The following is a 26,927-nucleotide window of genomic DNA, read 5'->3' as shown; positions in this document are numbered from 1 at the left end:
ATGGAAAGACTGACAACTAGGGGACCACCTGGCCGCCCTCACCAGGTAACAGTGTCGCCAAGCCCATGGGTATCACTCAGGGCAGGGCCTGGGGCCAGGTGCATTCTGAGAAGCTTGATGCACGAAAACCAAGGTGATTCTGGCTTCTGGGGAAGGCCTGGGTCCCAGAGCTGGGGTCTCTTCTTAGGCAGAGGCCAAGGGTGGGAGGCAGAGGGTAAGAGAGTCTGTGCTTGGGCATGGGTGGGGAGTGGATGGATGGCCAGCATCCATAGAAGTGAGGGCCTGTGTCCCCTAGTGCCTCTTACCCTCCTTCCCGCCAGAGCTCGCATGCTGCGTCTGAGAACACGGTGGCTGTGTGTCACAAGAGGACACTCCACCAAGCCAATAGTTCATCACTGCAGGTCATGGGCCTCCTGGAACTGGCGGGGGACAAGGAACCACCCGGTGTGTCCCCAGAGCTTTGCCAGGCCAATTCCCCACCCACTGCCAATTACTTACTGGGCCAAGAGAGGAGGCTGCAACCAGACCAAAGAGGTCTACAAACTGCTGGCCCCACTCCTTCCATTGCTTCCTCTCAGCGCAGATTTCTCATCCTCTGCTGTGGACCAAGGCCAAGAAGGATTGGCTCCTCGGGTCTCCCCTGGTGCCCCAGGCAGTGGGCCATGAAAGAGGCTAAGTGTGCCAAGCTCACCATCCTGAAGCATTTGTCTCATTGGCAGACTTTGCCAGGTTTCTGGAGCCTTGGCCCTGAGACCCAGGCCAGAGTCAGATCCAGTCAAGTAGCTCCAGACCAGTGTTCCTGGCTCAAGCCAAGTACCAGGCCATCCAGGGAAATATAGAGGGACCCCTCCATTGAAGGACAACACCTCCTGCCCCAGCCCCTGTCAGCCCGAAGTCTAGAGGACCCCCCCCCCAAGATGGACATTAGTGAAAACACCCTGATGGTGATCTGGGAAGACCCCAAGGCTGCTTGAGCAGGGTGGTGGAGGGGCTCCCATAGGGAACTTGAGCCCCAGAACCCAGCTATGGAAGTTTCTGTTGTATCGCTCTTCATCCTCATCTCCCTGGAGAAGGCTGGGCATCCTTCTCCTGCTCCCTTCTGCCTGCTCTAGACCAGCCCAGGCGCGATCCGAAGCCCAAGCTGCGGTGACTCTGGGGGCTTGAGTCTGCCCACATGCCTGGAAAGCACGTTGCCTCCAGCTGATGCTGTTGGGACTGGTTGAATCCCTGAGATCAGGCCCTTAACTCCCAGCCTTCAAGTCGGCTCCTGGGGCAGCCTCAGCAGTGGCCTCACCCAGCCTCGCTCCTGCTGGAACAGGGGACCAGAGCCTGCCCTGGCAGTGGGAGCTGGGCTGGCAGGGCAGGCCCGACATCCAGGCCTTGCTCTGGGACGTGCCTGATGCGTGATCCAGGAGCATCAGCTCAGCATGACTCAGGAGCCTCAGGGCCTGAGGCTGTGCCTGAAGTCTCCACTCCTCCTCTCTCCAACCTCGCCTACCGCAGTGGGTCACTGGGGGCCAGCAGGGGGAAAGGCAACTCGCTCATTTTTCTCTTGCTGGTGAAGACGCCGTGGTCTGGACCCCTCTATGGGGACTCCAGCCCCGTCAGACTCGCTTGGGTCACATCCCCTGTGATGGGCAGGGGCCACAGGGAGGAGGCTGGAGGAGGCCCTGGGGTCCCTGCACAGGGAGAAACAGTGGCTGAGACTCTCAGCAGGGAGGTATTCCCAGGAGCCTACAGGAAGCCGGGCGGGGGGATCCCTGCTGGAAAATCCCTTCATAGCATTCAGGGGCAGTCATCAATTAAGGCAGTATTTCAGACGGGAGGACATTTCAACAGGGAAGGAGAGGACCCATTGCCCTCAGGAGTATCATTATTAGTTAGTTCAATATCCATATTGGTCTAAAACAAATCTATGAAATTCTACTGTTTAGATATCCACAGGGCAGTGGGGAAAGTTGCATGCTTTCACAAAGGAGCAAAGTCCTGGGAAGGTAGAACAGTACAGGGGATGTGAGCTCTGGCCTTGAAGACCGGGGCTTGAATCCTAACTAGGTCACCGGCTAAATCTCTGACCTACCGCAGCCTTTCTAAGCCTCAATTCTCTCGTCTATAAAATGGGAGGAAATGAGAGTACTATCTTAGGAGGTTGTAGGAGGATAAATCAAGTTGGAATACCTAATCTGCTTAGTTCAGCACCTAGAAATATAACAAGCACTTGATAAATAGTAATAAGACAAATTATCTAGAAACTGCTTCCCTTTTTGCTAAGCATTCTACAGGCATTAACACGTTTAGCCTCTTTAGTTAGCCCCTCTACTTACGAGGAAATGGAGGCACTGAGAGGTTCAGTGACTTGTCCGGGGTCACACTGCAAGTAAGCAGGGAACTAAGGTCTAGATCCAGATGTCCTGGCTGGGGCCTGCCTTGCTCGCTCCACTCGACCTTCCTGAGTAACGCCCCATCATTGTATTTGTTGTCACAGCCCATCCTGTGGTGCTCTGTGTTAATGATGGTTTTAGAGGTAATGAGAAATGGGGTTTCGCCCTGGGGAAAATATCCTGGCAGGGGACAGTGGGCTGTCTGAGGCTGAGAGGCTCTTGGTGACCAGAGAGAGAAATGGGCAATAATGCTCAAATTGGGCATGGTGACTGGCTGGAAAGGAGTCAGTGGGGACACTTTGTAGCCCCAGCTGGCTCTAGAGCCTCCCACAGGCCAGGGCCTCAGGGATGAGGGGGCGTCTGGGCTGCCTCTGTCTTTCTCCTGTCTTGGAGCGTACACACGGAAGCCCAGCTCCGTCCAGGGCCCCAGGAGCCCAGCCAGCACTTTCTCTGTGGCAGGCAGTGATGGATCTGGGTGCGGGGAGCAAATGCGGCCAGGCATCTAGAAAGCCATGACATCTCGGCCATTTATAAGCTCTAGCTCAAGGCCTATGGAGTCAAAACATTGCTGGTGTCCCTGGAGTTAATCCCCAAGAAAGGAGAAACCAGTGTGCCTGGGGGTGGGGGGACGCAGGGAGGTTGGGGAGTCACGTGTTCTGCCAGAGAGTTGACAGGAATGACAGACACTGAGCATGAAGGTGCAGGAGAGTGACGCGGGGACCCACAGGGCACTAGTCCTGCATGGCTTTGCTGTGGCCTCATCGTCCTTTAAATTTCTCTATGCGAGCGGACAGCACGTCTGCGGGCACTGAAGCAGCCCTCAGTAGACAGCACCTGTGCAGAGCCCAAACGGAGACTTCCGGGTCACAGGCATGAAGGGGACCTGGTGACGGGAGGGCACAAGGCAGAAGAGCTCTTTGGTTTCGTCACAACACTGTCTCCCGCGACCCCACAAGGCCGAATGTTAGTCATGCAAGCCCAGTGCCACCTTTGTCTCAGATTGGAGGGGGTGGGGGGTGCTTACCATAAGAAACTGGTGCCAGGCGCCCAGAAAGAGCTTCATAGCTAGGCCTCAAGAAGATCAGGAACCCAAGTTCCCTGGGGTTCCAGGCTGCAGCAAGGACCTCAGCAGTAGGGATTTGAGGAGAGCCCCCTTGTGTCCTGTCCCCAGAAGGACTTGGCACACCCTATGTGCCTTCTGCTTTTCCTCCGCCACCTCTGCTCCCTTTGCCCCCATGAGCCTGTGCCCACTCAGTTTCTGCTTCCTCCTCGCTGGGCTTGGCTGTGGGCTGACGTGGCCTCCCCAGGGTTTTAGTACACAATGGCCTCCTGTTCACGGTAGTGGCCTGATGCTCTTGCAAGTTTCCTATTTCACACCCAAGAGAGGGTGAATACCCATGGCTGGGTGTCCCAGGGCTCAGCCTCCCTGGTGTCAAGAACCACTTCCTGTCCAGAAGGTGCGGTGGGGGGAGGGAGGCAGTGCTGGGCGGTAGAGTTATATGCTTTCTGGGAGCTCTGGGGGTGGGACACCCCAAACTGACATGTCCATTGTAGTGGCCGTGCCTTGGCCCTCGTTTCCCTGCTGTCACCACTACACTGTGCAATTCTGTCCCTGAAGGGGAAGGGGTCCCACAAATTCCACCCCCGATTGGTCTGCCATGCCCCGACTGCTGCAGCCCAGGACCACGGCTCCAAGGACAGCAGTGGGCAAAAGCTGTTTGGCCCCAGAAGGCCTGGCAGCATCACTGAGCACGTCAGGAGAAACCTCACCACCAGAGGGGTGGGACTGGGGAACCAGCAGGAAGGACTGAGTGGTCTGCTATTTCTCTCCAGGGGGAGGCCTCTGCTTGCTGGCGGCTCACTGTGAGGGTTCTGGAGGCACGGAACCTGGGCTGGACTGACCTGTGTGAGTAACTATTCCTGGGCTCCTGGGGCGTAGAGATGACCAGGCGCTACAGGAAATGCGCAGGCGAGAACCTGGGGGCTGGGCTGGGCTGCCCACAGTGGCCACCAGGGTCATGGTAGGAACCTGGCGAGGCCCCTGGAGAGGAGTGTAAGGAATTCTCTCTTACTCTGTTCTCTTAACATTGGCAGTGAGTGAGGCAGACCCCTATGTGACCCTACAGCTGCCCACCGTCCCTGGAACAAAGTTTAAGACCAAAACAATCACCAACTCCAGTCATCCTGTGTGGAATGAGACCTTCAGTTTCCTAATCCAGAGTCAGGTCAAGGTAAAGGCCAGGACCACCCACCTAGGAACAGGCTGTCTCCTTCTTTCCACGAGAGCGCTTTCCTCCAGGGCTCAGTCAGAGCCCCTGGGGAGGAGTGTCTTTGAGCCCAACCTGCGTGCACTGTGTGGGAGAGAACGTGTGACCCACCTGTGAGCCTTATCTCTGCCAAGTCGCTGCTCCTCTCTAAGCCCATCTGTGGAGTGGAGACAGTAAGATTCCCTTCCTGATGGGGTTGTTAGGAGGTTAAATGAGATAATGCGTGGAAGACTCCTACTACAGTGCCCGGTACCTACGATGCCTTGGGGGACCAGCAAAGGGGGAGGGGTGTGCCACACTGGGGAAACGCTGGAAGAATTTTTATAAAAACAAAAATGAGCAGGGGGAGATTAGGAACTTTGTTGGATTTCCTTTTAGTGCTTTTAAGTTTTACTATTATTTTTATTTTGAAGTAGGAAGTTTGGAGGCATAATAATCTTTTCAGACCCTGGGCATCAAGTAAAGTCTCAGCAGGTATGAAGTCCAGTAATGAGTAAATAATGTGCTATTCTTGGGTCCCTAGAATGTCCTGGAGCTAAATGTCTATGATGAGGACTCAGTCACGGAAGATGATGCCTGCTTCAAGTTTCTCTATGACGTCTCAGAAGTCCTCCCCGGCAAGCTGCTCCGGAAGACCTTCTCCCTGCAGCCCCAGGTGAGTGGGGAGTCTCACCCCTCTGCACTCCAGCCCTCCCGCCGCCCCTCGCTCCAGGCTAAGGAAGTCACACAGCTGCTCCCAGCTGCTGGAATGCGCCTTCGTTGAAGGCATTCACAGAAGACGGGAGCCCCTCCCAGAGATATTTACATTTTAATAGGAAAGGAGAAGGCTTAACTAAACTGTTACAGACTGAATCGCTCAATGCAGAGATTTTAGTCAACTATGGGAGGGAGGTTTCGGAGGGTAGAGAACTTCCTAGTATCAGTCAAAACCCAGCTCCGTGTAACCAATCCTTGGGGCAGTGGGGGGCTCCATCACACCTGCTCTCTGCTCTCCCGAGGTGCCCAAGGCCTGCGTTATGAAGGTCTCTGCCCTTTCTCCAGCAGGTGAAGGCTGGGGAATGGGATGGTGGGGTTCTGGGGTCAGGTCTCCCTCAAAAGGAACAGAAGATGGGACCTGGGCTTCCTTAAGCCTCCTTTGGCGCGTGCTCCCTATTGCCTCTTTCAGCCCTGCCAGGGAGGGAGACCTGTTCTCTGCAGCTGTGGGTAACTTGGGCAGGCTCCCGTCTTCTCCCCAGTTCTCGATTTCCACATCTGTAAAGTGGGAAGACTTGTGATACTGTGCCTCCCTGAGAGACTGCTCAAGATGCGACAGTGCATGGACCAAGAACTGTGTCAGTTCTAAAAATAAGTGTAAATGTTGGTGACTTGCTCATCTTTGATTTCAGGGACAGGAGGAGCTGGACGTGGAGTTCCTGCTGGGAAAAACGTGCGTAATAATCACACATCCCAGGGAGTGTCTCAGGACCCAGGCTTTTTTTTAGGGAAATGCCTTTGACCCAAGTTCTCTGTCCTTCGTGTCTCCACCCCTGCCAGTCTGCGGGAGGGGGGGGGTGTCACTGCTTCCTTGGCCCCACTCTCCCTCTCTCTCCTCACATGTCAGTCTTCAGAAGCATCTCCGTCATCCTGAACGGTATCCAGGACTTAGGGTCCCTCGGCATCACCCAGGGAGGCCCCACAGGGGCTGGAGGCTTCCCTGCAAGGGGGCAGCTCAGTGCAGGGAGTGTTTGCCTTTCTCAGGCTGAGCTCCGGATGTTTCGATTTTTCCAGGTCAGACTGTCCAGAAAACCTCATCACCAACAACGTCCTTGTGGTAGCCACCTTCCCCAGGCTTGTGAGGGGGGGCGGAGGGAGGGGCTCCAGAGCCGACATTGAGGCTGGGGGGTGCTGAAGGCACAGGCAGGGACAGGGCACTGTGGTAAGACCACCCCTGGCTTCCCAGCTAGGTGGTCACCTGGGGCTGTGGTCAGGGGCTGGGGGCTGGGAGGGGCCAGAGTCTTAAGGGAACATGGAGAGAGAAAGGCCAAGGCGCTGCCGGGGCGAGGTTCTGGCCCAAGACTGGATGGCTTAGGGAGTGTCGGCGCAATCGTAGGTGCTCCTGACAGTGTTACCTCACCTGTGACAGACTCCTAGTTCTTAGCCTTGGAAGGTGGTGGCCCAGCTGGGGTGTTGGTACTGAAGCAGCAGAGGCTCAGAGGGAGTTTCCAGGGAGCTGCCCTTCCAACCTGGGAACTCTGGGATAGAGTCGGGGGTCAATCAGCTCCTCCTTGAGACAGTGGCAAGTCCTGATGAGCTCTTCTAAAACGGAGCAAACTCACACAGCTGCAGTGGACAGGAACCGGTGGTCAACAACGCACTAGAAGCTTTCTACTCCAAGGTTGCAGGCCAGCAACGCAGGCATGACCTGGGAGCAGGGCTGGGCCTAATGTGAGGCAAGGCGCTTAGAGCCCCAAATGGAAGGAGGCCTCTGCCCTCAGGGTCGTCCAAGGGCCTGTTTGATGGGCTCGTATTACTTTTACAAATGCACATTAAAATCATCATACCTATGGCAGCTGCTTTTGATCTGAGGGGATGGAGGCCAGTGGTGGGTTGGTAAACTCAGCAGGTCTGCAGGAGAGAGTCAGTCAGGAGCATGCAGTGGGCTCCTGTGGCAGGCTGGTCAGCTGGAGGACAGCTGGGAGATACTGGCCTTGCTACAATGTTAAGGGCTTCTCTAATCATTCCATCACCTGTAGACCAGTGGTCTGCATAGTCCTGTTTGGGAGCAGTTGTAGAATGCACTCTCCAGGCTGAGTCCACAGAGAAACATGGAGAAGAAAGAACGGTGCCTGAGGGACGGGCGGCCTTCAGAGATCCCCCAAGTCTGGCAAATCTTTGAAAGCTGGGGGTGTGCACGGGGTGGAGGCGGGCTCCCCTGGCTGCTCCAGAGCATCTGACTTAGCAGTCCTAGCAGATCAGAGGGGGTGGGTGGCGGTTCTGCCTCCAGTCCCACTCTGGCCCCCACTTCCTGTTCTGTGTGGGGTGGATTTGGGACCATGGGGCTCAGAGGGTGAAGTTGAGGAGCCCTCTGCTTCCCCTGCTGAGCCCCCTGCCCATGATATGGTCTGCCCCAGGCCCGAGAGCTGTCATGCCTGGATGTCCATCTGGACCACACGGAGAGCGTAGCCACCGTCACAGGTGAGGCCAGCTCAGAACCAGGCCTGGTCTCTGCTAGATGGGGTGGCTGGGACCCCTGTGCAGGGCGGCAGGTGAGCTGCCGAGCAGAGCCTCTTTCCTCTTGCTCCCACAGCACGAGGGCAACAGGTCTCCTGTGGGCTCGAGGGTCCCCTGACCTGGGGGAGGGTATGTTGTGGGAGGTGAGAGTGCCATGGGGGCTGTGGGGCCCAGCAGGCTGGGGAGGGCCCTCTCCAGAATCCTGTCTACCATGGTCCACACTCCCAGGTCTTGACCATGTCCCAGCAATACTGCCAGTTTCCTGGGGTCCCTGCTCGGATTCCTGGCTCTTGTTCCCCTCGTGCTAATCTGCCCACTCTCTACCTAGATCAGGCCAAGCTGGAGCTGGAGCTCGTGCTGACGGGGTCCTATGAAAACACACAGACATCTGCGCTGGGGCCAGCCTCTGCCTTCCGCTTCCATTACATGGCAGCCCAAGACGCAGAGCTGAGTGCGCGTGTGAGGGTGGGTCTTGGCTTTGGAGCTCTCCCCGCCTTGGGCCAGCTCCAGCTGTTGCGGGCCCCTCTCAGGCCAACGCCAGGCCCCTGTGGCCTCGCCAGCCACCCCCCAGTGAGGCCCCCAAGCCCCTGGCAGACAGGGAGAATCACCAGGAGCCTGGAGTGGGCAGGGGGACTGCCCTGCCTTGTCAGACTTTATCTGAACCTTTCAACAGTGCCTGCACTGATGCTCTTAGAAGAACATCCCGTATCTGTGCCTCCAAGGCCCTGCACGGCCTGGCCCTTGCCCACCTCTGCTGCCTCACCTTGTTCCACACCCCCCCTCTTTCATGATGCTCCAGCTGTATTTCTCTTCGTGCTTTCCCCACATGCCAAGGGCCTTCTGTGTTCTCCTCCGGCTGCTTCCAAGGCTGCCTGCTCCTCCTCTTCCTCTTCTTCCTCCTCTTCTAGATCTCAGCTCAAAGGACCCCTCTTCGTAGGAGCCCTCCTTGACTCCCATCTTAGATAGACCCCCCACACCCCCTTTGGTTATTGTATCATATCACACTGCTTATTTCCTTTCCATTGTTTTCCCTTTATAACATTTGCTAACATCCGTTCATTACCTATTTTGTTATCGATTCACATACACGATTCAGTTAGAACAAAAAATATCCGCAAGTATTTTAATAATTAGTAATTATAAGTATTGTAATTATCATAATTATAAATATTGTGATTATTTTTATATTATCAGAGAGGGACTGTGTCTGTCTGGATCACTGTGTAGATACTCAGTAAGGATTGGGTGAATAAATGAATATTTCCCTCCAGAGCTCTGAAAGCAATGGCTGGAATTCCGACAAGACAGCTGGGCACCTCACTGTGCCCCTGAGGTCACTGGCCATGGGAAAGGAGGTGACGATTAACATTCCCGCTACAAATGTAAGTAGCCTTGAGACTGGATGGGAAGTGCCAGTGAGAATAAAGATGGGGAGCCCAGGCCCCCAGGGGATACCCACATTCCCCTCAGGGTTGAGGATATTCTAGTCTGATCTCTTGCTTTGATTTCAGACCCCAGGAGTGAGGCTGCAGCTCGAGACTGAGAGCTGGTAAGGGACGTTCTTATCTGTGGGGGACAGCGTGGAGTGGTCGTGAGGCAGGGAGTGCTGTGGAAAGGGTGGCCCTTGGGGTCAGGAGCCAGGAGGTCACGGCAGCTGTCATGGGCTTGGCCAGCCCGGGGCTGAGCTATGCAGTGCCCCCTGACCCCTGGATTGTCTCCTGCCCAGCCCTAAGAAGCTGGCTGTGCACCTGGGCTTTGATCTGTGCGCAGAGGAGCAGGCCTTCCTGAGCAGGAGGAAACAGGTGGTCGCCAAGGCTCTCAAGCAGGCCCTGCAGCTGGACAGAGACCTACAGGAGGATGAGGTTTGGGGGACGTGGGTGCAATACCTTGGACTGGCCTTAAGGAAGCACCTGATTCCTCTGCCCTCTCCAGACACTCCAGTCAGCGAGACGGGAGTGGCTGTGTGGGGCGTGGGGGTGAGCTTTGGGGTTTTCACTCCCTTCTGGCCCTGTCCAGGGCCAAGAGCTGTCACTTCCTGGGGGAGGAGCTGGGCGCTAGGTCTAACCCCAACTCCATCAGGCCCTGGCCCCGAGGTCCCTTCCCTCCATCCTGGTCCTGGTTAAGGCAGCCTGTGTCTGTGCGGTCCAGGTCCCTGTGGTGGGTATCATGGCCACAGGAGGAGGTGCCCGGGCCATGACCTCTCTCTACGGCCACCTGTTGGCCCTGCAGAAGCTGGGCCTCCTGGACTGTGTGACCTACTTCAGCGGCATCTCAGGCTCTACATGGTGAGGGCCCTGGGGACTGGAAGAGCAGAGATGATCAGGTCCCAAAGGGTAATGGAGCAGACACCAGGGAACCCCTCTACGCGTGGAAGCCAAGTGGTGTGAGCAGTGCAGTCTGATAGCTGCCAGGTGGCTTTCTCAGAAGGGAGAAATTAGATCTTACAGAGGTCCTCTCGTGACAGAGGCATTGGAGGACACCCATTCCACGCTACTGGAGAGGCCTAAGGCAGCTGACTCAGGAGGAGCTGGGGTTTGAGTCTCTGCAACACCACTTACTGGGCAACTGATTTCCTCTGATTCTCAGTTGACTCATCTCCAGAATGGGGGTAATAGTACTTACCCCATAAGATTGTCCTGGGGCAGCCCACGTAAAACACCTACCTTGTCTGACGTGTATCAGGAACTCCAAGTTGGTAGCTCTTTTTTCTTTAAACATTATTATCTCATTTAAATCCTCATACCACTCTCTAGGGTAGTTTCTTTTCCAATCCCTATAGTATAGATGAATTTAGATGAAGAGGTACTATCTTACCTCTTACCTAAAGACAGCATTGCCTCCCTATAATCCCACTCTGCCTATGATGAAGTGGGACTTTTCACTGTTAGAGATTCATTCCTTTGAGTCTAATTGAAATGTGACTTTAAGAAGTAAAAGGAGAGTAAACTCAGAGGACTTTAGGTGACAGCTGTTGACAAGCAGAGTCTTAAAGGGCTTCAGGACAGGCCCATGAAGATGGGTGTAGGGTCTATATCTGTTCTGTACAATGCAGTAGCCACTAGTCACAAGTGGTTGTTGACCACTTGAAATGTGCCTAGTCCAGATTGAGATGTGTTATAACGATTAAATACACAGGGAATTTTGAAGACTTAGTTTGAAAAAATATAAATTTATGTTAATTTTTTGTGTTGATTACATGTTGAAATGAGAATTTTTGGATGTACTAAATTAAAATAATACTATTTAAATTAATTTTTATTGCTCTCTTCTTACTTTTTCAAAATGTGGTTACTAGGAAATTTCAAATTACATATGTGGCTCCCATTACATTTATATTGGGCAGTGCTGATCTGAGAGAGAGACCCGAGACACATTTTCCAGATGGGAAGGACCTTGGCTGCAGGAGCATCATGGGAGAAATGGGAGGGTGGGAAGGAGGAGTTGCAGCGATTCAAGCTGGGCCTCCACCTCCCACCATACTGTCCCTTTATTCTCTCAGGACAATGGCCCACCTCTACGGGGACCCTGAGTGGTCACAGAAGGACCTCGAAGGACCCATCAAATATGCCAGGGAACACCTGACCAAGAGCAAGATGGAGGCCTTCTCCCCAGAGCGCCTAGCAAGCTACCACCAGGAGCTGGAACTGCGGGCGGAGCAGGGCCACCCCACGACTTTTGTGGACCTGTGGGCTCTCGTGCTGGAGTCCATGCTGCACGGCCAGGTAGGGCGCCAATGCTGGCAAGTGGGACGTGCGTGCGCCTGCGGGGCTGGGGCAGCCTTGCAGTTAGCTGCTGCGCGTGCGCATTTCCTACGGGGTGGGGGGAAGGACGTGGGACCACAGTGTCTCAGTGTGTGCTGTACTTAGGGATGCTGCCTTTCTGAGTCAGGCTATTTTTCAGTTCATTGCCATGAAACAGAGATTTCTGTATCTCTCAAGAGCTTAGGGACGAGTCAATGCCAAGGTCAGTTAAACAAACAGAACTTTCACATTATGTTTAAGTGTCCGCGAGATTGCTCAAATAATTTTTATTTTATTAATACTGCAATACAGAATGTTTTCTTCTTCTATATCTTCATGGAAGTGTTAAAAGCACAGACTCTTGAGTCAGATTCCCTGGGTTTAATCTCAGTGCCTCTTACTAGCTATGTGTTCTTTCACAAGTTAACCTCTCAGAGCCTCAGTTTTCTCATCTGTTCAGTGGGGATGAGTGAGAATAGTACTTATCTCACAGGCTTGTGAGCACTCAATGGTGCTTTGGCATAGAGTTAGCACTGTTAGATATTATAAATATATATTTTTTAAGATTTTGTTTTATTTATTTGAGAGATAGCAAGAGAGAGCACAAGCAGTGGAGAGAGGGAGAAGTGCACTCCCCACTGAGCAGAGAGCCTGGGATCATGACCTGAGCCAAAGGCAGAGGCTTAACCGTCAGGGCCACCCAGATGCCCCAGCTATTTTATTTCTTTACTGTTTATTGTAAGTCCATGAAGATCAAACTGAGCAGATATATTTTTTAATAAGTTGCTTCTTAAAGGAAAGTTTAGTAAGTTAATTGCTAAATCTTACATTAACTGATACAATAATTAAAATCAGTTATTTTTTTCCACTATTGTTTTACCACATATAATTATCTGAATACTTCTTTTAAAGCATTTGAAACCACTAAAACACAAAAAAGTATCTGTAACATTCATAATAAAAAAGTAAACTATCAAATATGTTAGCAGAGGAAGGATACTTACCTTTCTTATCTTTGGGTATCAGGAGTTTGACCAACAATGATTATCATGAAAAATGAATTTGCTTTGGATTTTTTTTCTTTAAATTTTATTCTTTTTTTTTTTATAAAGATTTTATTTATTTATTTGACAGAGATAGAGACAGGCAGCGAAAGAGGGAACACAAGCAGGGGGAGTGAGAGAGGAAGAAGCAGGCTCATAGCGGAGGAACCTGATGTGGGGCTCGATCCCAGAACGCTAGGATCACGCCCTGAGCCGAAGGCAGAGGCTTAACCGCTGTGCCACCCAGGCGCCCCTTTAAATTTTATTCTTGCTGGTAAGAACAATGCTACTTGGAAATTACCAGCCATTCTTATTTTTTATGTATTAGTTTGAAAATATTTATTATAAAAACAGTATTTATCATTAGGTATTATAATAATCTTCAGACCTAAGCAAATGGCATAAAGCATAAGGAATAATGTAATGAATATACAGTCTCACCAACCAGCCTAAGAACTAGTGTGTTACAGAAAGAATTGAAGCCCCTGTGGATGCCTCCCCAGTCCCATTTCCCTCCCACCCCCGGAGGTAACCACCATCCTGAATTTGGGTTTATCATCACGTTCGTATCTTCAGTCTGTATACGTGATTGTATTATATAATACATAACATGTAATTACATAAAATACTTTATTTGCCTTTATTATATATTTTATTGCATATACCTTTTATTATACATCCTTAAGAAAAATATAATGTTACTTGCCCAGTTGGTTTCGAATAAGTCTCCTTGTGCACAAATGTTAGAGAGTCTCTGAGCCTCAAAGATACACACCCGGCAGTGGGATTGTTAAGCCATTGGGTGCTTGTGGCTTCAGCTTTCCTGCCTATTGCCAAATCATTCTCCAAAAAGGTTTCATTAATTCACACTCCCACCATCAGTGTATCATAGTTTCTTTTTCTCTACATGCTCCTCAGACTTTTAATTTTTTGTTCATTTTATGGGTGTTATACAAAATTTTATTGTAGCTTTCCATTTCCTTGATTTTTCGTGAGACTGATCATATTTTCAAGTATATTTGTCATTGGGACTTCCTCTTCTGTGGGTTACCTACTCAAATCCTCTCCCATTTTTCTACTAATTCATCTTTAATAGGATTTTGTGGGAATTCCTTACAGATTCTGGATGTAATCCTTTATCACTTCTCCTAGATTTTGATGCATAATTTTAATATAATCTGATGTATCATTTTTTTCCTTTACTGTCTGTGATTTTAGAGTTTCCCAAGAGAAATCTCTCCCTCTCCTAAAGTTATAAAATATCTTCCTATATATCCTTATAAAAGTTTTAAAGATTTGTTTTTCACAATTAGGACTTTAACATATCTTCACGAACCCAATTTTATTTTTCCTCCATATGGATAACAGACTTTCCGAACGTCACTTATTCTTTTTTCCCCACAAATCTGCATTACTATTGTGTCCTTTGTCAGCTTTCACATATTCATGGGGCTCTTCCTGAGCAATCTTCCATTCTAATGGGGCTGATTCTCTAACACGTGCCAGCACTGCACTGGTTTAGAGACTCTATGTTTGTAATACATGCTGGTATCTGATAGAGCAGGTTTACCCCCATTCGCCACCTTGGTTTTTCTCAGAATTACCCTGGCTCCTTTTGGTCCTTTGCTGGTCTATACACGTAATAGAATCAGCTAGTCGCATTTCGTGAGAAATGTTAGCATTTTTATTGAGGGGCACCTGGACGGCTCAGTTGGTGAAGCGTCAGACTCTTGGTTTCAGCTCAGGTCATGATCTCAGGGTCTGAGGATGGAGCCCCATGTGGGGCTTCCAGCTCAGTGAGGAGTCTTGCTTATGTTCCTCTCTCTCTCTGCCCCTCCCCCTGCTCACATGCATGTGTGCACTCTTTCTCTCTCTCTAAAATAAATAATCTTTAAAAAATAGAATTTTATTGAAATGGCATTTAATTTATAAAACCAAGGTAACTACTTGAAATATTTTTATTTTATTAATATATTCTATGTATTCTTTAGATCTGTTTTTTAAGTTCATGTTCAGTTGTGAGGGTATTGTGTTTTATTAATGACTTTTCTGCCTGGCAGTGGCAATTAATTACTATAGAGTTGGGAGAAGCTTGTTTTAACAATTTACTTTATCAGGTGCTAAAAAATGCAGTTTGATTCGAGGCTATAAAGAAGACTTTTATTTAATTACCATTTGATCCTCCAGTAATGACTTAATGCATGGTGCTATTTACAAGGTTTATAGTCATTTTTTAAAAGACAGCTTAATAAGGTTTGGGGTGTTTTTGGTTCACAAGAAATCTTGCAGTATTATTGAACGAACAATGCATCCTTAAAAATGAGCACCCATATGGTTTTAAAATTTTTGTCTCAATATTAAAGCTTTCTAACTATTCTTTTCTTTTTAGTTATCATACTTCATTTCTTAAAGGTAACATTCATTATATGTATGCTTTTTAAAATAATTCCTTAATCAGACAAATTTCGTGTGTATTTCAAATCTAAGTTTTTGAGTAAAAGCATTTAGTAACTCTATTTTATGCTAATATAGAGCTCCAAAAGTCATTTTAAATGTCAGAAAATATAACTCCATAAGAAATCACAATTTCATTAATATTATTATTACAGAAATAGTATACCCTGAACTTTACACGGAACTTTATTAGTCTATACACTTCTATAATATTGCTTCAGTTTTTGTAAAAAAAAAAAACGTGCTTATAAAATATACCAGTTATAATCAGTGCTTCTCAAACCATGTCTTTCAAACTTTTTTCTTTAATCTTTTGCTGGCAAGCACTGAACTGCTTAGAAGCTTCTCACCATTCCTCAGGAAGAAACTCAAAGTTTTTCTCTTGTCTTTTCCTGAGTTAAGAAGATCTTACATGTTTTTCTTCAATTCTGGTCAAAATTTGTTTTGCCCTTAGTCCCCCTGTCCATACAGTGCCTAGACCATGTCAACACATCGCCAACGCTGCACCCAAACTCCCACACCTCAGGGGGACCCTTGAGTCATCAGAGCGGTGCTCTGCGGGGTTGGGGATGCTCATTTGGAAACAGGGGGCCTGGAGATCCAGAGGCCGGCCACCACTGGTGAGCTATTAAAAGGAAAAAGAATACTGGGTATTATTTCAGTAGATGGAGGGGTGTGCTGACCCTTTTCCCCCTGGTCAGAAACGGTGCATCTGGAGTAAAAGATTGCATTTCCCGTCATCCTACATGTCCAAAGAGCAGGCAAACAGGATTCCTAAATAAAAAGACTTTGAGAAGGACACTCGCAGTTACTAATCAAGCTCCCTCCCTCTTCAGTACCCCCACACTTGCACCTGCGGGCTGACTTGTAGCTGTGACACATAGCGCCAGGGACTTGAGCCGCATTTGGGGATTTTTCCTGTGGGTTCCCTATAACTCAGGTCCTATAGGGCACCCCTGTGGTACTGGGGGGGGGGAAGATGACACACCAGTGACAGAGGGGTGCGGGCGGAAGAAGTACACCGGGGAATGCTGGGGCCTTGCTGCGGGTGTGGGAGGAGGACTCCCCATTGGAAGGGTGGGGCTAGAATCCTGGACACCTGGCTGATGATTAGAATCACCTGGGGAGTTTGAAGAAAAAACAAATTCCTCAATGGCTTCTGCTGATTCTCAGAAGTAACCTAGCAATCTGTCCATTTAGCACATCTTCTAGGTAAATCAGGATAAGGGCGGATTGAGCAGTTTGGGAACCCCCTAGATCTCGCTGCTGAGTGAGGTGCCTTCCGCTTTAGAGAGCCCGAGAGAGGGACTGTGCCTCTGTGGTATGTGTCCGGCTCCGTCAGAAGCAGCCACGCCTGTGGCTGGCTCCTTCCCGAGGGCGGCTCCAGGCAGCCACCACCATTAACGCTGGTGATGCTGGAAATGAACCCTATTGGCATCTCTGGTCCGGGATGGAATGAGACCTTTCTGTGCCCCTAGAACTCTGGGAGGCTCTTCCAAAAGGCAAGCCATAGTCCTTGCCATCAAGGCAGAACTTGGTGTTTTATTGAAGAGAAAATTGGAAACAGAGGCAAGAATAAATAATGGGGTATAATTTCATACGACTGTGCAAAGCAGGAAAGAGGGGGGCAGGTAAGGGGGATGCAAGGATGCCTGGAAAGCATTTCGGAGGGGCCAAGACTTGGACTACATTCATGTAAATCTAGAAAGGGCAGCCCATCCCCTGACAGAGCTTACAGTGTATACTGTAAAAGGGGATTCCTGTGTCCTTTCTGGAAAGCAGTGTGTGTGTGTGTGTGTGTGTGTGTGTGTGTGTGTGTCTTTGTGTCTGTGTATCAGGGTCCACATCCCCTCCACCCTTCAACCCATAAAGATGGGCCACAGACCACAGGAGCAGAGGTGGGGTGTCACTGTTGACACCATAGTCCTTGTGAATGGCATTCTCTTAAGATATGCAGTGCACAACCTCCATAGCCCTACATGGCGACCCTGCATCTGGTCGGAATATGGGGGTGGGAGTGGGAACTGGATGGGTGCACCCAGCCATGCCACCCAAATTCCCATGGAGAGCTGCCTCCTCCCCTCAGCCTGTGCCCCCTCCAGTCCTGGTGGAGTTGCTGCCTCTAGAGCACTTCCAACCACACCTAGGTCCTCATGCCTCCCACCCCAGGTGATGGATCAGAAGCTGTCGGAACAGAGAGCAGCACTGGAGCAGGGCCAGAACCCTCTGCCCCTCTACTTGAGCCTCAATGTCAAAGAGAACAATCTGGAGACCCTCGACTTCAAGGGTACAGTCCTTAGGCCTGTCCACGTAACCCTCCAACACGCACATACACGCACACACACACACACGCATACACACGCACACACTCATACACACGCACACACGCACACACACACACACACACGCACTCATACACACACACACCTCCTGTGAACCCTGTGGGTCTCCAGAGAATTCAAACAGGAAACTCCTACACAGATTGCTCAGCCTTCTGGAAGGGAGGCGGTTCCGATGGGCTGATGAGCCAGGCAGCAGAGCTCACAGTCCTGGTGGTGGGGGTGGGTGATGGGGATGTGGTCAAGGGGCTGGGAGCGGGGGTGGTCAGCCCAGGAGTCAGCCAGGCAGGGAGGAGGCTGGGGCCTGCGGGGGGGTGGGGGGGGAGGGGAGGCAGCATCTTTGGCCCCTGTCAGAGCTGGGGCTTCCCCCAGCCCACTCTCCTCTCATTCCCGCCTCTCACTCCTGTTCCCATAGAGTGGGTGGAGTTTTCCCCCTATGAGGTCGGGTTCCTGAAGTATGGAGCCTTCGTCCCTGCCGAGCTCTTCGGCTCCGAGTTCTTCATGGGGCGGCTGATGAGGAGGCTCCCTGAGTCCCGGATCTGCTTTCTGGAAGGTGAGTGGTGATTACTGTGAAGATTCGGGCCAGCCTGGGCCAGGCCTCCCTGACTGGACATGACTCCTGTACTCGGGTCTGGCAGAGCCCCTGGGGCTGGGCGCCACTGGGGTGGGGCTGTGGGCAAGAGCCGAGGCCCGAGCAGCCCACCTGCCTCCCATTTTCCACCCCCGCCCTCCGCGTGTTGGGAGGCGGAGTGCTGAGGCCTGAGGCTGACTTTTGTGGGGGTTTGGTCTTCAGGTATCTGGAGCAACATTTTCTCCCTGAACTTGCTGGATGTCTGGTACGGCCTCATCAGCTCTGATGACGCCCACAAGCAGCACATCAAGGACAAGATCAGGAGCCTGGGTAAGAAGTGGGCCAGGGAGGGAGCCTGGGGTGAGGCTACTTCCTCTTCAGATGCTTGCGGGAGGGGCACCATCCGAGGGCAGGCAGGGCCAGGCATTTCCAGGCCTTTCACTGGACCAATGTCTGTTTCTCTGAGCCCAGAGGAGTCTCCTGCCTCCTCGAAGACCTCCTCATGGTTGGAGGCCTCATGGCTGCAACCCGGGACAGCACTGGCCAGGGCGTTTAAGGGCTTGCTGACGGACAGGCTGCTCCACCAGCACAGCTGCAACTTCCTCCGGGGCCTCCAGCTGCACCAGGACTACCGTAGCCAGAAAGACTTCTCCACCTGGGCAGGTAAGGGCCTCTGCCGTGTCTCCCAGGTAACAAGCTTGGGCTCCCAGGGAGGAGATGGAATGTGGTTAGGACTGGCAGAGGACTGGGGGGGGGGGGGTGTCACAGCATCCCCTTCTGGGGTTGGCCTGCAGAAGGTCTTGGGAAGGGCTGGGGTGGCGTGTGCATACAGAGAGTGATGTCCAAGGACAGAAGGGGACATGGAGGCAAATGCAGTGTGAAGGGTAGCTGATGTGTGGCAGAGTGGCTGCCCCTGACTGTCACCTGCCTCCCCCATCAGACTGCCAGCTAGACTCCACCGCTAGCCAGCTGACTCCTCAGGAGCCCCAGCTCTGCCTGGTAGATGCCGGCTACTTCCTCAACACCAGCTGTCCCTCCATGTTCCGGTCAGGTCGCAGGCTGGACCTCATACTTGCCTTCGACTACTCCCTACCCTCGCCCTTTGAGGTACCTTTGGTTGTCCCCTGGGAACGCCAGACACCCTGCAGCCAGGCCACGCTCCAGGAGAGAGCCACTGGGCCACTGGCCCTGACCTCCTGGGTCCCCAAGGACTCACAGACTCCTGCCAGGGCCCTTGGTTGGGAAGGACTGTGGAGGTGCTGGGGCCCTGGGCTCCCAGGACAGGTGGACAGGGAGGAAGCTCGCTGGGCCCACCCCAAGAAGAACAGCTAGAGGAAGGTAGAAGGAGACCCTGACTTGTCCACATCGCCATCCCCTTGGGGCCTCCCTGGGGACTCAGGAGCAGGGCAGGATGGGGGGAGGAATAGGGCCCTGGTGCAGAAGTGGGTCCCCTACCGAGGCCCTCTAGGCTCTGGGATTTGCATAACCTAGCAACAAAATCCCAATTGGGAGCAGGAGTGCTGGGTCTGTTCCTCCCGTAAAGATATTAATGAAGCAACATGGCAGACCTTTGGAATGTTCGCCTCCCTCTGAAACACTGTGTATCTTAACTGGACCACACACAGGCCAGGACCAAGTTGTCCTGACACTGAGCAGTCCATTCGGGCTGGAGCTCTAGCATTTTCTAGAACACTGACCTGAGACAACCAGGAAGTAGCCGGTTCTCTCTGGGACCCCCTCTCCCCAACCAGGCACTGCAGCAGACTGAGGTGTACTGCCGGGCCCGGGGACTGCCATTCCCTCGAGTGGAGCCCAGCCCTCAGGACCAACGCCAGCCAACAGAGTGCCACCTCTTCTCAGACCCCTCCTGCCCCGATGCCCCGGTCCTGCTGCACTTCCCACTGGTCAACGCCTCCTTCAGGGACCACTCAGCCCCCGGTAAGTCCCCCTCCCTTCCTCACTGCCTGGCAGCCTGGACCCTCAGAGGCCCTGCCTGCGTCCCTCCCAGTGCTCCTGCAGAGGGAGGGACTCTTTAGGCTAGTCCCACTCAGTTCTGGACGCGGCAGTGTGCTGGTCTCTGCTGAGGGTGCCACATCCCTGCATTGCTCTCCGCTCTCACTGTGCTGCTGTCCTGTGTCATGACCCCAGGCTCCTTTGGCCCCCCTGCCCTCCCCCCGCCAGCTACACCTGGGCTCCCCTGCTCCCCTGTTCTGGGAATCCCAGCATCCAGAGGCCTTCCTGCGTAGTCCCCGTCTACAGCCATGTCCACCCCTGCTCAGGCACCACGTTGTTGGAGGGCTAGGCAGCCAGGACAGAGAGGCCCCAGGCCCCTGGCTCTCAGATTTCTCCAGAATTTACCTGTGGTTTCTCCCCGCCGATCCCGGCCCAGCCTGTGGTCTTTTCTCAGGAAGCTGGGCCTCTACTCTGGTGTTCCTGAAATGTAAACCCTCATCGCACGCCTTCCAATCCTTGCCTCCTGCCAACTGGTGAGACCTTTCCGGTGGGGAAGCCTCACTTCTGCTTTCGTACATTATTCCTGTCTCCCTGGTTTCCACTCTAATTCCCACACCTTCCAGCTTTACCCTTAACAGGCTCAGCCCACATCTTGGAATTCTCTCTCTCAAAGAAGACTGGCTTCTTACAAAGCAAAAATCGCTTTGGTTTTTAGACTCTTGTTTCCATGAGTTTTAAGAATCCTTCACTAAGCTGACTGACTTTGTGGTCCAGCTGTTTCCACCTTGCCCCCGAAGGTGAAACAGATCCGGTGGGGTTGCCTGAATAGTGGGAATGCATTGCCACAGGGAAGTGTGGGGGGCAGCAAATGCTTCAGGTCTCAAAATAGTACCTTACTGTCCACATTTCTCTTTCTGGGCAAGGACACAGAGGACTGGGGGGAAAGCGATGAGCCCCTTTAGTGAGGAGTGGCCCACCCTGTGCCCAGCCGCAAGGCTTCCTTCTGCCCAGCTCGGGAGGCCTCTGGGTCCTGCTCCTAACCCCTCCTCCCCCTGGACAGGTGTCCGGCGCAGCCCCGCAGAGCTCCCAGCCGGCCAGGTGGATCTCACTGGGACCGCCTCCCCCTACTCCCTGTTCAACATGACCTACAAGGAGGAAGACTTTGATCGTCTGCTGCAGCTTAGTGACTATAACGTACGGAACAGCCAGGGCGCCATTCTGCAGGCCTTGAGGACTGCCGTGAAGCACCGGGCCCTGGGCGCCAGGCCTCCAGCGGCACAGAATTGAGGCTGCTCAGGGACCCCAACCCTCTGACAACCCTCCAGGGGCTGGGGGCTTAACCCAAGCACAGCTGGGTACGGCCACAGCCCTCGCTGGGCTGTCCAGGCCTGGGCCGCCTCTGCAGTGGGTCTCACGGCCCCCCAAGTTCTCCCTCACCTTCATCGCTGGGTGGGGAGGAGCTGAAAGTACACTCCTCACCAGACCAGTGTGCAACATAGCGGGTCCGACCAGACAGATGTTCACATGTCATGACTTTCGTGCCCAGCGGAACGGATTGGGGTACCGGCCGTACGTATCAGACCAGGAGTGGGGACAGGCAGGGCAGGGCCTGAGAGGTGGCTCCAGGCATCAGGAATCACGCTGTGTCCTGAGAGTCTCCTCTTCGTCCCTTCCTCCTCCTTCTCACTCTTCTTTTATACAAGCAACTTTAGTGACATATAATCCACATACCACGTAATTAATTCATCCTTCTAGAGAGCATGACTCGATGGCTTTTACTGTGTATTCACAGAGTCGTGCAAACCTCCCCACGGTCATTTCGAGAAGATTTTCATCACCCCAAAAAGAAACCCCTCACCCCTTAGCTGTCAACCTCAACCCTCCATCCCCAGCCCTAGGCAACCACTAATCTACTTCCTGTTTCTATAGACTTGCTTATTGCGGACATTTCCTATACGTGGAATCGCACAGTATGTGGCCTTTTGTGTCTGGCTCCCGTGACTCAGCGTGATGCGCTCAAGGCCATCTACATGGCAGCGGGCATCAGGGCCTCATCCCTCTATGGCTGAATAAAATTCCCACACTTTACCTGATGGTCATTGGGTAATGGACACTTGAGTTGTTTCCGCTCTTCGGCTGCTCTAATAATGTTGCTATGATCACATACAAATCTGTATGTGGAACATGTTTTTCTTTGCATGTCTACCAGGAATGCCCTTGCTGGATTATAATGCAGTTCTCTGCTTCACCTTTTGAGGACCTGCCAGCCCATTTTCCAAAGCTGCTGCTCCATTTTCCATTCCTGTCGGCCTTGTACCAGGGCTCCATCTTCTCCACATCTTTGCCCACACCTGTTACTGTCTGTCTTTTGATTTCAATCATCAGAGTGGGTATAAAGTGGTATCTTATCAGCATTCCCTAATGACTAATGATCTTAGGGACCTTTTCACATACTTTAGGCCTTTTGTAGATCTTCTTCAGAGAAATGTCTATTCAGATCTTTTGCCCATTTTCATTGGATTATGTGTCTTTTTTATTATTGTTAAGGTTCTTTATATTTTCTACATACAAATCCCTGATCCAATGTATGATTTGCAGTTTTTCTGCTAATCTGTGGGTTGCCTTTTCACTTTCCTGATAATACCATGCTTTGAAGCACAGAAGCTTTCTTATTTTGATGGTGCCATTTATATTTTCTTTTGCTACTTGTGCTTTTGGTGTCATGTTTAAAAAACCATTGTCTAATCCAAGGTCATGAAGATTTATACCTGTTTTCTTCTAATAGTTTATGGCTTTAGCCCTTACATTTAGGTCTTTGATCCATTTTGAATTAACTCTTGTATACGGTGTGAGATAGGGGTTCAACTTCATTCTTTTGCATATGGGTATCCAGCTATTCCAGCACCATTTGTTGAAAGGTTGTTCTTTCCCCCATTGAATTGTCTGGACACCATCCCTGAAAATCAGTTACCTGTGGATGTGAGGATGTGTATCTGGACTTATTTCATGGACTTATTTGTCTATCCTTATGCTATACCACACTGTTTTGATAACTGTAGTTTGTGGTCAATTTTGAAATCAGGAATTGTGAGCCTTCCAACTTTGTTGGTGGGCACGAACAAGGGTTAAGCAACTTGCTCATCACTAAACTCAAAAGTGGCAAAGCCAGCACTGGAACTAGAGACTTTAAAATCAAGCCAGATTTGGGGCATGTGGGTGGCTTAGTCCCTTAAGCATCTGACTGGCTCAGGTCATGATCTCAGGTTCCTGGGATCAAGCCCCATGTGGGGTCCTGGTGTCATGTGGGGTCCTGGGGTTGAGCTCCCAGCTCAGTGGGGAGTCTCCTTCCCCTCTGCCCCCCTCCGTTTGCCCCTCCCCCTGCTCATCCTCTCTCTCTCTGTCTTTCTCGAATAAATAAAATCCAAAAAAATTAAAAAAAAATTTTTTTTGAATCTAGCCAGGCTTCTAACTGCTACACCGCACTACGTCTTTGGGTCCTCACTTTATAGTGTGCCACATTGCACAACGAAGAACTAACCTTACCTAAAGAGAGGTCTGACCTTTGCTCTGGGCTACTGAGAGGTGATCTCGAATGCCTGTCTGCCGGGAGTGTCTGTGTTTGCCTGCGGCTCTGGCTGCTGGACAGCCTCAGGGTGTGATTTGTGATGGAGCCTCTGGAGCAGTCGGTATCCGTTCCCACCTCCGGAGGAAATGGAACTAAAGCCATGAGTCCGACATCCCAGAGGGATTGGAGACCAAAGGTCAGCCACGTGGGAGGTATGTGATTGAGACCCAGTAAAAACTCTGGACACCAAAGGCCCGGGGAAGTTTCCCTGGTGAATAATGTTCTATGGGTATTGTCACACACTGTGGCTGGATGGGGAACACTGCCTGTGACTGTGGAGAGGGAATGACTGGGAGCTCCACTTAGGCTCCTCCTGGACTCTGCCATGTGTGTCTCTTCTCTGGCTGGTCTCAATCTCTATCCTCTCACTGTAAAATAAACAGTCATCCCAAGTACAGAGCTTTCCTGAGTTCTGTGAGTTACTCTAGCCAATTATCCACCCTGAGGTCCTGGGGACCCCGGAATTGACAGCCAGCTGGTCTGAAGGGAGGGTCGTCCTGGGACCCTGACCTTGTGGCTGGTGGTCTGAAGCCAGGGCTCTATTGTACAGAGGCTGTTGCCTCAGGCGGCAGTTTGGTGAGCTCCCTGGCAAGTGGGGTCAGAAGTCCTGGGCAGACTTGGCAGTGTGGGGGACTATGTCCTCAACTTTGCAGTTTGGCTGATTCAGGGCACCTACTTTCTGGAGCATGAAAGGCGCACAAGTAGGAGAAAAAAAAAAAAGTCTTGTTCCATTTCAGGAACTTTCCCTAAAGCCAGAGAGAGGGTGGAGGAGTTCTATGCAGCCCCAGAGTGGGCTGGGCTGAGGCTTAAGGCCACACCTGCTGCGTGAGTGTACATGTGGGCATATGAGTGTGTTTGTATCCCCCTGCCCCCCACCCCCTGACTAGCTGCTGTTACCCCAGTTTCCCTGACTACCTGAGGTCTCATCAGCCCATCCTGATCTGAGCGAGGACTGCAACTCAGGCAGCTGTCAGGCCCACCCACAGGCTCCATATAGATTGTGCAAGGGTCTTGCTGCAGCCTGTGGGCCCCTCCTGGGCCAGGCCTGGAGCTTGACTCAGGGACAGGAAGGCCCTGTAAGCTGTCTCATCACTGCCCCTGGGCCCGTGCTGGCAATCTGCTCTCTGCTCAGCACAGGTGGTGACAGTGGGAACAGCAAACAAAGAGTGAGCTGAGAGATATTCATTTTCCTGTCATATTTTATTTAACAATGCATAGACCAAATGAGAATAATAATATAAAAGTAATTGCTTGATAAAATTCAATACAAACTTAAAATTTATGAAAAGTTCTTAATTAGGAATGGAAGGGCATTTACTTAACCTGATATAGGGTTTCTCTGATGGTTAAATTTGTCAGCTTGGCTGGGTCACAATGCCTGGACAGTCAAACAGTATTCTAGATGTTTCTGTGAAGGATGTTTTTGGATGAAATTAACATTTAAATCGGTGGAGTTTGAGTAAAAGAGATTACTCTCCACAGTGTGGGTGGGCCTCATCTAATCAGTTGAAGGCCTTAATAGGTTTACAACTGACCTCCCAAGCAAGAGGGAATTCTGCCAGCAGACTGCATTTGGACGCCTTGAAACTCTCCCGTGAGTCTCCAGCCTGCCAGCCTTCCCTGCAGATTTTAGACTCGCAAAGCCTCCACGATTATATGAGGCAATTCCTCACAGTAAATCAATCAATATCTCTCCCTCTGCTCTCCTCTCCCACCCCTCCTCCCCTCTCACTCTTCCTCTCTCTCTCATATATATATTTATATATGTATCTCCTGTTGGTTCTGTTTCTCAGAATAACCCTAATACAGTATCCATTAGAAGAAGAAAAAATGCCCTGTCATCCTGAATGGTGAAATCTTAGACTCTTCCTTACAGTTCAGGAGCAAGTTCAGGATTCCTGCTATCTCCGTTTCGTTGTAACCATTTCCTGGAGCTCATTATCTCTCTGTGGGCTGGGAATCCAGGCATGATGTAGCCGGTCCTCTGCAGGGAAGGTGTGGGCCTGGGCCATCACCGGCAATCAGCCCACGAATCAGCTGGGGAACAGTTTGCCTCCAAGCTGACCCATGTGGCTGCTGGCAGGACTCAGGTGCCCGTGGGCTGCTGGCTTGAGGCTGCCCCTGGTTTCCTGTCACTGGGCCTGTCCACAGAGCAGGTCACAACATGGCAGCTGGCTTCATCAATGTGAGCAAGCAAGGAGAACCACAGAGAGGGTCTGAAGGACATTCTAGAGAACGAAAATGACCAAACTCTATGACAGATCAGATTCAGGGCTGTAAGGGGTTAAAGATCCATAGGAGAGGCTGGAGGAGTTTGTAGCCGAAAAGAATGGTGGTGGTGATGAGGTGCTTTAGAAAGACTTCTGGCCTTTGTGGTGGGCTTGATTTAAGAACTTGTCCTGTGGTGAGCTACCTCCAACACCATGTTGTCCTCCAGGGGAATGTGCTCAGAACCACAGTCTGGCATTTTTGAGCCTTAAACTAGGGAAATGCTCTGGAAGACGGGAGCAACAAATGCCAACACACAAAGTTCTAAAGAGGTCAAGCCCAGCTGTGGTTTTATTTGTTTATTTATTTTTTTTAAGTAGGCTCCACACCCAACATGGGGATTGAACTCATGACCCTGAGATCAAGAGGTGCCTGCTCTACAGACTGAGCCAGCCAGGCGCCCCACCAGCTGTGTTTTTAAAAGGCACCAGAATAGCAAGGAGGAGAATGACAAGGCGGCCAGAGCCCACACAGTCAGAGTCCAGGGGCCTGACCAGATCTCAGAGCTTTGGCTCGTCACTCTCACCCCCAGATAAAGAAAGGAACACCTGAGGATGTGATGCAACTTGTCCAAGGTCACGTGACAGGCTCAGGACATGCGCCGTTCATCTTGTGGTCATTATCCTTCTGTTAGGAACGGTGCCCATTCCCTTGTGAGGAACAGCCCTCTCCTCCATTCTCAGCCCACAAGCTTAGGGCTCTGACCGACCACCCCCACTCTGGGATGGGCTTGTGGCCGGGCCTGGCCTCAGAGCAGCGTGCTGCATTTCCTGGGCCACAGAGACTGGCTTAGAGACAAGTAGGCGAGCAGCCGGACAGATACCAACAGACGTTTTTAGGACTACACAGGCGGGTACTTTCTCCCACTGGACTTGAACCTGGGTGGAGGTGAGGCTGAAATGAGTGCCACCATCTGGCTGTGAGGAGGGAAGAGCCTGTCCCAGGATGGAGGGAAGACAGAGGCCAGGCCCAGAGCTGGAGAGAGACACTGTGCTGTGTCAACAGTGTCAAGCCCAAGTTTAAATCAGCCCCCCTCCTGACTGTTCGATCATTCATTCTAATACGTTCCTCCCTCT

The 26,927-nt window shown here is 51.5% G+C and overlaps 1 protein-coding gene across 1 annotated transcript; it reads left to right on the top strand.

Moving 5' to 3' along the window:
- Positions 1–23,373, top strand: PLA2G4D (phospholipase A2 group IVD). Its single transcript, XM_026479809.4, has 20 exons — positions 1–45; positions 4,215–4,287; positions 4,476–4,612; positions 5,172–5,303; positions 6,034–6,074; positions 6,416–6,458; positions 7,759–7,822; positions 8,187–8,323; positions 9,130–9,240; positions 9,370–9,407; positions 9,585–9,720; positions 10,007–10,143; positions 11,358–11,580; positions 17,265–17,382; positions 17,850–17,987; positions 18,228–18,335; positions 18,477–18,668; positions 18,946–19,112; positions 19,757–19,943; positions 21,019–23,373. The coding sequence occupies exons 1-20, from the start codon at positions 1–3 to the stop codon at positions 21,243–21,245; spliced, it is 2,454 nt and encodes an 817-aa protein (XP_026335594.2). The 3' UTR covers positions 21,246–23,373.
- The last annotated feature ends 3,554 nt before the right edge of the window (positions 23,374–26,927 follow it).

Source organism: Ursus arctos, unplaced genomic scaffold (genome assembly GCF_023065955.2).
Source record: "Ursus arctos isolate Adak ecotype North America unplaced genomic scaffold, UrsArc2.0 scaffold_36, whole genome shotgun sequence".
Taxonomy (NCBI): Eukaryota; Metazoa; Chordata; class Mammalia; order Carnivora; family Ursidae; genus Ursus; species Ursus arctos.
This window is presented reverse-complemented; position numbering and strand designations above follow the sequence as displayed.

Excerpts from the sequence above, each read along its gene's own strand:
- PLA2G4D (XM_026479809.4), top strand. The coding sequence starts at position 1 with ATGGAAAGACTGACAACTAGGGGACCACCTGGCCGCCCTCACCAG. Across the intron at positions 9,721-10,006 it reads GAGACCTACAGGAGGATGAG|GTCCCTGTGGTGGGTATCAT; the intron begins GTTTGGGGGACG and ends TGTGCGGTCCAG. Across the intron at positions 17,383-17,849 it reads GGAGACCCTCGACTTCAAGG|AGTGGGTGGAGTTTTCCCCC; the intron begins GTACAGTCCTTA and ends CTGTTCCCATAG.